Source organism: Petromyzon marinus, chromosome 2, assembly GCF_048934315.1.
Source record: "Petromyzon marinus isolate PM22_M1 ecotype Great Lakes invasive population chromosome 2, UKy_Petmar_22M1.pri1.0, whole genome shotgun sequence".
In the NCBI taxonomy this organism is placed as follows: Eukaryota; Metazoa; Chordata; class Hyperoartia; order Petromyzontiformes; family Petromyzontidae; genus Petromyzon; species Petromyzon marinus.
In genome coordinates this window covers 2,660,154-2,668,646 of record NC_133668.1, presented here as the reverse complement: position 1 = coordinate 2,668,646, position 8,493 = coordinate 2,660,154, and the positions used below count along the sequence as shown (strand labels likewise).

Here is an 8,493-nt window from a genome sequence, read left to right as displayed (position 1 = left end):
GAGAATTCTGTTGTGAGTTATAGATAGAACGTGCACAACGAACCCCGTTTTAGAATGTATCTGCCGGCGCTGGATAGAGCCCTTCTACACCACACTACGTGCAGGGTTCGGGAAAGAGAGCGCAGAAATTGAGGGTATGAACATATATAATTTGGGTGGACAGGAAGGCATGGGGAATTGTTGTCGTCCAACTGACACAAGCATCGCCTGACCCCGTGGTGACCTCGGGGTTGACGGTGGCGAGTCATGAGGATGACGGTGATGATGGCTGTCATAATTTCTGAATCAGAATCTTTATTCATCCCGGAGAAATCCGACGAGCTGTGAAGCTCTTTTTCAGAGTTGTCCAGTGCAGTGTATGAACTCGACGCGAATGGCTCATGAAGCTTCATCAGTTGGAAGGAGGTTAACACAACGTTCACACACAACGTTAGCCTGCCGATTAGCACGGTTGGCTACGTACGGTGCGAAATAAGTTCAACATACATACACACATACACACCACGTGTCTATCGCCACTCAAGCACTGGGTGGTGCGCATCTCCATTGACGGTACCGAGCCAGTGGTGGGAATTGAGCCCCGGTTTGCAGGGAAGGCCCAACAATTATCTCCCACGAAGGAATATCGCAAGACCGTGCTTTTTGGCCCACCTCAGCTCCTGGTTCTTTCAATAAGGCAATCCGTAAATAGAGCAATTTCATTACATTTTATGTTTGCCTTACAGCCACCAATGATGCATTTGCTGTGTGTACGTACATAAACATAAACAGACAACAACATTTATTAACACGTTGGCTTTCGCGACCAATATTATTCATAATAAACGTCTTTGGGTTAGATCGCGTTATTTATAAATGTGTCGTAACCCTCCACAACCCGACACGGCCAATCAGTAAAAAAGTGTCACGTTGACAAAATAAAAATAGCTCACTACTTTAGCCCACTGGTGTGTTGAAGAGTGAATCCACAACATTTACAATTTTTGACTACGATGTTTCGCTGCTAATTACAGCCAGCATCTTTTAGAGTTGCAAATGACACGTGACTTATGATTGTAATACGTTGAAATCTGTGTGCAAAGATCTGGTTTGGAGTTGACTCGGGCCATCATAACTCTAAGGTCAACAATTTACAGGGGGTTATTTTTTATTCAACAGAACGAGGCTATAAAATGTGGACTTTCCATGACTGTCTCGGGGGCATCTATGGAATTAAGCTCTGTTCCATTGCTCGTTGGAGCCGGGAGACAAGCAGGCGCGTCAGCAAATCAACACCAATTCTGGTGGCAGACGCAGATCGGCTCTCCTAACCGTCTGGTGGTGGAAGCTTTTATCCAGCCACTGCCAAGTATTAAATACAGCCACGTGTATATGTCGTGTAAACACTCATTAACTGGCCCAAATCGCATTGACATAGAGGACCGCAGAGCTTGGGCAATTGTTGGTGCCGGCTCATTGCGTGGCTGCCCTTCCTGCTTGTCTGTGGCTCCTCGCGCCTCTGAGTTGTTCCCTGCGACGCGTTACAAGTTGAAATGATCATGACGTCTACCTGGGTAAACCTTTTCATGAAACTGCCGCGTCCTCGAATTGGAGTCTAATCAAGCCATCCCTGTGCATGAGAGGTCTTGCCATCGACTCCATGCAGTGAGAAATGTCAACGTCTGTCTGGGTGGTGGACACTGCAGTGTAACCCGCAGGGGAGGTTGTGATTGTGTTATTGGGCCAAGCTACGTAGAACCTTTTACAGTGCATTCATCATGACCCCACGAAACTCAACAACGACTGCGGCAATTGTGTAGGCACAAGCGGAATATTGTTTTTTTTAAATATTAACATATACTGTATGCAGCGGCTAGGTAGCCTTTCACGTTGAATCAAGTGAGAGCCCTTAGAGACAATACGTCTCTTTTTTATGGCAGACCTGGATTACGAAAATGTAACAATAACAAATGGCAAAATGGTGCAGAGGACATCTGCAAGGAATTTAATATATCGCGCACACTGTGCAAATTACAACTACTATCAATTTCCACACTACGAGAACTAAAACGATCATCCATGTGACCATTACTTGATTACGCTCGACGCATGAAAGCAGTACGCCTCGCTTTAAAACCTCCTTCCAAGACATCCTACCGTAACACTGTTATCTAAGGTGTGTGTATATATATAAAAAAGACGTTATACAACAAAAAAACGACGAATAAGAGCTACGATTCAAGTTGATCAGACACAAGGCCGGTCCTCAGCACCTGGGCCATCAGGACCCCTTCATCTTGGCCAATGGCCCGACCAGCATGCGCACGCAGTAGGGCGTCGCGGCCACCACGGCGACGGGCCCCAGGACACTGCGGCAGAAGGCCACGAAGTAAAAGAGGCCACCGGCCCTCTGGGGCATGGGGACGATCCACTCGAGGACGTGCACGGCCAGCAGGGACGCGGCGATGCAGCAGCCTTGAAATGCCGGCGATGTCGGCTCCCTCTCCGCCTCTTCCTCCCCCTCCTTCTCATCGCCGACCTCGGAGGAGGTTCCCGTTACGAAGCGGTCGCGCACGTGGAGACCCAGCCCCAGGCCGAAGAGCGCGCCCAGCCCCCGTGCCAGCCCGGCGAAGGGGGTCGTGTCCACGTGGACCCACTCGGCGCGGGCGCAGCGCTTGCGCGCGAGCGCCACCGACCAGTCGAGGTCGACTTGGGCGATGCGCGCGGCGCCGTCGTGGACGAAGAGGGCCACCAGCAGGAGCAGAGCGCAGAGGGCGGCGTGCGCGTGCAGCCGCGCGCCGTGGATGAGGCGGACGCGGCCGAACACCTCGGCCACGAGGATCCCTGCGAGGGGGAAGTGGAAGGGGACCTCCGTCAACGCCGCCGAGGAGCGGTGGGCGACGAGTGAGCAAGGCCGTAGAGCAATGTTCTTTACTCATTTCGAGAGAGGGGCTGGGTGGGTCACTTTCGCCGATAAGACATCATCAGTGTGAGATTGCGCAACACCGATTTGGAACCATCGTTAGGGTTTGACAGCAGCACGACGATGATGATGATGATGGGGCCGTGTGTTTCACGCGTCAGGGGCCGCGGGGTCTTACAATGTCGAGCTCTGCCGGAGAGTGTATGGATGGATGTGTGTACGTGGAACTTTTTTCGCACCGTACGTAGCCCACCGCGCTTATCGGAGGCGCGGGGGAAGAACAACACAACTAAATAGGAAAGGCAGTTCTAAAGAAATACGTTTTCAATAGAGATTATATAAAAGTGCATCGTTCGAGCGGTGAGGAAGACGCAAACATTTTGTGGGTGGAGCACCCCCAGTTAATCGAATGCTAGTCCTACCGCTTACCTTATACAGTTTGCCATCCAGTAAATATATAAACAGCTCTACCCCACGAGCAATTAGTCAACCGGCCAATACCAATAGCCATGCCACTGATCAAAATAACTCCGTCTCTTTAGAATGGAAATAATAATAACTCATTAATAATAGCTATGACAATGGAGTTTCAATAGTTGCCTACGAGAGCCTTGCTTAAAGGATTTGGCCAATGTTATGTTTTTAATAAATGATGTTGTTATATTTTTTTGTATCGAGCGAAAGACGTAGGTTGTAGGATATTCGCTTCCTTGCTGCCCTGCTCTCCCCCGGTGCTTCAATTCGCAAGCAGCGGGCAAACGCCGCAGTGGTTACCGCCCAGCAGTCCGAGGATGACTTGGTGCGGGAAGTGGGTGGCAACGAACACCCTAGAGACGCACACGTTGATCTGGACGAACCAGAAGAGCAGCCAGAGGGCAACGCGACACAGCCTGCGGGGCAATAGACACCAAACAATAAGCCTTACTCAGCAGTGAAGTATCACTGCACACAGAGCCGTCCCTGGGGTACGGCGAATCATTGGGGCGACCGCCCTGGGCCCCGTGCTTTGGGGGGGGGGGCGCCAGATGTAATACTGTTATCCACGCACCGCCTGTGGTCCGAGAAGGGTTTCCGCTTGGTGCACAGATCGCTCTCCAGAGCGGCCGTCACCATCACGTACCACACGCACGCAGAGCCCATTGCGTGTCCGGATGGTGTACCTGTAACCACGGCACGAGTACACGCGCACGTTCGCTTTCTCGCGGGCACTTTGCAGCAGGCCGGCTTTGTTTGTAAATCGGGCAATCGTGGGCTCATCCCGGATTCACGCGGCAACGTGACCGGACCAACCCAACACGGGTTCGGCTCGTGTCTGCTTTATTAATCGTCTTGGAAACGTCGCAAACGCACCCACACCAATATATACATCACGGAAACCAATTACACATGAGGCAGGGATATATAGATATATTATTTTATGTTATTGATCATTTATTACGGCCAGCATGGCACACGAGGTTTGTTGAAGCTAGCGCTACACGTGCTTTTGTCTCACCAGTGGCGAGGATCAGACACGTTCAGGGTATACACAGGACGAGTTTAAACACCACGTGCCTTCTGATGAGGGTTTTCTTTTTATTTTTGGGCAGGAATTGAACTGTGGATTGTCAGTATCGTACCGCGAAGCAAAAAAACAGCAACACTGGCGGTCAGTCGCATTGTAGCGCGTTATATACCAGCCCCCCCCCCCCACCCTAGCCACACAGCCACGCGTCGTGCACGACACCTCACCACGTGCATCATCCCCCCGAAGGCTAGCAGGTTTGGCTACGTACTGTGCCAAAGACGTCCAGCACACATACATGCACACCAGACCCAGGGAGTCTTCGAGGATTTTCGATCGCTTTTCTCGCTGTAGGGTCCCCGTGCAGGTAGCAGGTGAGCCCCCCCCCCATCCCCCCCACCCCCCCTCCCCCCCACATACCTGGGCCGGTCTCGCAGGTGATGGGGTACTGGTTGAGATGCGGAGGAGCGGCGTTCCCGTAGTACTGCGTCTCGAGCACCCACCAGTACGGCCTCTGGCCCGAGATGACCCTGCGCAAAATAAGATGTAGTCCGATTGGGGGCCGTCCATAAATGACGTCACGCGATTTTGGACGATTTTTGAACCCCCCCCCCCTCCCCTTGTCAGACGGCGTCACAAAAAGTCAGAACCCCCCTCAAATATGACGTCACAAAGCTCTGCCCCCCGCCCCCCAAACCATATTTCCATTTTGAAAATAAAACATGCTTCAAATCGCTTTAAACTATTGTCATTGTAGTGCGTATTTGATGTGGCGCTGCACTCTGATGTTGTAGGAAATTGTTATAACAATTAGTGTTGTTATAACAATTCTATATTTATTAAAAGTTGCGCATTTTGATGTGACGTCACATTTCTGAACCCCCCCCCCCCGCCCTCATCACACATCGTCACAAATGTCTGACCCCCCACCCCCCAGGTGCGTGACGTCATTTATGAACGGCCCCTTGGAATTAACCTCCACTGCGAGTGTAATTATTAAACTTGGCCTGAATCGTCGTTTGTCTGCATCTACCTACAGCCTGAGTGTATTTGTCATTATTGTTATTATTTTGATCGGTTATTATGTTGATTGGTTTGTATCAAAACAGGTCTCGCTCTATGCAAGTTCGGCTTGTCCGATTTCGCGAAAATGTGGCTAACCTATTTCTACCCAAAATTCACTATATTCGCTATATGCGGTTTAAATTCACTCAAGTGCGGCTATCCAGTTGGACGCCATTGTTTGTCCTGTAAGCGCTACTTGTGAGTGTAGTTTTTATTTAACCTTTTTGCGCCCCGTCTTTTGGAACACATCTACTGCATACAGCGAGGGAAACCTGTACTTGTCTTTTTTATTTTGTTGATTTCATTTTTTGCAAACAGTGCTTTGTGATATTTCGATATGAACGGCTCTCTTTACAGTATTATTTTAAATATTATTATTCCGATATGTGTACTGTGTTAAGTAAACAAATGCTTGGGAAATTCAGAATCAGAATATTTATTTATTCCTGGAGAAATCCGATGAGCTATGAAGCTCTTTTCACAGATGTCCAGTAGATGGATATTGATATGATGGACGAATGTTAAAGTTTCGTGTGTGATACAGAGCCTAGCTAAATACTGTATCTGAAATACAAGCGATATGAGTAGTATATTCTTGGTTCTTTCGGTAAAGTCACGTAGAAGGGTGCTAACGTTAAAAATAACCGCCACTTTTTTCAATTTTTCTTGTTGTGGTTTTCACACCTGATGATGATTGCTTGTGTTGCAGTCGAAACGTCGTGATAATGTTATTGTTTTATATTTTTATTATGTTATTGTTTCCCTTCTACGTGACTTTACCGAAAGAACCAAGAATATGAATCCCTGCAGTCACGAAAGCTTTCAATCAAAAGATATGAGTAGTGTTGTGGGTAGCACCTTCCAATTTCCCAAGTCACTGTGTATTAAAATTGTCACCTTATGAGAAAAATATATTCATATTCAACAACATCAAAATGTGCATTCAATCCCACTCCTGGGGAACAGTCTCTTGAATATGACATCGCACAACCACTTCGAAGACCTCTTACATTGCCCATTAAGCACGTCAGGGTGGTGCACATCCACACATTGCCATTCCCATGCAGGCGTGTGTCATACGGCATTAAACCCACTTTAGCCCCAATTGCTAAGAGAAAAAAAAAGCAGAATGAATCAGAAAACAAACGTACCGTTTTACGTGTCGTCATTGCTTAAGAAACTGAGATCATCACCTCGTTACTCCTTGAGAATTCGGGTTAATCACGGACAACCGAAAAAACAAAGTTCTAACGGAGACCTGAGAGGTGCTGGCTCGGCACTGGGGCACGCCATTTGTAGCCCCCTGAGCAGCAAGGGGCGAGTTGGCAGTGGTGCGAAATCACAAATGCAAAAAAAAAACCCACACCGTATTTGCCGTTAGCACAGAAAATATATGATAGGTTGACAGCAGTGCCGGATTAAGCTAGTGCGGGGCCTGTAGCATGATGTTATAAAGGGGCCCTAAATTAAAAAAAAACGTAAATATTAAAACACACAAATGTTTTACTTACATAGTTAAGCAATTGTATTTTTTCATTTGTTATATACAGCCAGATAATACGACAAATCGCTAAACCTTAAACACCCAGTCGTTAATAAAAGTTTAAGGCAGTATAGTACTATAGTAATAGAGCAAGTGCATAATCACTGAACCGGAATTGATAGTTTGAAAGCATTTAGCGCGGGGCCATTGAAAGTGCGGGGCCCGTAGCTACTACACATGTACTGTAGCTACTACACATGTGTAGTAGCTACAGTACATATGTAGTAGCTACGACATATGTAGCTACTTTTGCTACTCGGATAATCCGGCACTGGTTGACAGAATCAGAATTTCTTTTATTTCTGGAGGAATCCGACGAGCTATAAATCTATTTTACACGTTATGGTGTAAACATAGGCTCGTACTTATTTTGCACTGTGGCGCTCCCGACCAACGTAGCCAAGATTTTGAGTCGACGTACCCTTCGAGGGGCTGCGTGCTCGCTTCCCCGGCCACCTCCGCCCCACGCCCCCTTCCCGAAAGACGGCTGCCAAATGGGCGAAAACGCAAAACCGCGTCTCACCACTTGAGAATCATGTTGATCCAGTCTCCGACCACGGCAGCCCACACCAGCCTTGCGGCGACCCGTGGCGCCAGGTGGTAGCAGATGGGGAAGTAGAGCAAGTAGGCGCTGCGGATGTCGCCCAGGCTGGACATGAGGTGCATCACCTCGTGGATGCCCTGGAACCAGCCCTGGAAGAGCACCGTCACCTGCACCCCTGCGCCGCGCAACGCGTCCATCGTGCCGGAGGAGCTGGTGGTCAGACGGATGCTCGGGGGCACGTGCTTGTGCGGTGTTGCGGGGAGTACTCACGCCAGCTGCCTTACGCAACCATCGAACTCAGGACCCGTGCTTCAGCACTGCCGATGAACGAAGACGAGTCGTTCAGCGTTGCGAGTCTCTTCCTCCCGCAGGTCAAGTTGCAGGCGAAGCTAATGGCACCAAAAAAAAATCCTTACCGATCTAAGTGGACATTAAAACTCCATTCACGAACCCGCCTGGTGAAGTATGGTCAAGCAAGCCCTGTGAGAATGGCAGCAGCAATGGAGCGCGAATGTTGCCGACGGCGGCTCATCCGGGCAGTGGACAGACAATGGCCGATGATATTGACGACGGTGAATATTTTTGTTTACCGAACTACCCCAGCCACCCAGGACGGTGCAGCCTCGCGCTGGAGCCACCGAAGGAACCCGTCGCACCGTCAGCGGTCTGGGTCCGAGGCTGCGCCGCTATATATGGGGACGGTGCCTCGACCCCCCCCCCCCCCGGCCCGGGTCATGGGCGCATGGTGTAAACGCGTGGTGTTAACGCGTTGCGCTGTTTTGCTCCGCGTGGCCAAGGGCGACTCATTAAACGCGCGGATTCATCCCCGTCCGCCTCCACGCATGCCCCTCTCGGCAGGGTAACCGTAGCCCGACAAATCATTCGCACATGTGCGCGCGCGCAAATATCGCATCGACAGCGCATCTCTGTGCGCC

General features: G+C 49.7%; 1 protein-coding gene across 1 annotated transcript; it reads right to left on the bottom strand.

The window, feature by feature from the left end:
* Nucleotides 1–693: 693 nt before the first annotated feature.
* LOC116949542 (glucose-6-phosphatase 2-like) lies at nucleotides 694–8,243 on the bottom strand. Its single transcript, XM_032966962.2, has 5 exons — nucleotides 7,538–8,243; nucleotides 4,827–4,936; nucleotides 3,951–4,062; nucleotides 3,677–3,792; nucleotides 694–2,823 (listed from the first exon to the last, which is right to left on the bottom strand). Exons 1-5 carry the CDS (start codon nucleotides 7,753–7,755, stop codon nucleotides 2,261–2,263), a joined length of 1,119 nt encoding a protein of 372 aa, XP_032822853.1. The 5' UTR covers nucleotides 7,756–8,243; the 3' UTR covers nucleotides 694–2,260.
* Between the last annotated feature and the right edge of the window lie 250 nt (nucleotides 8,244–8,493).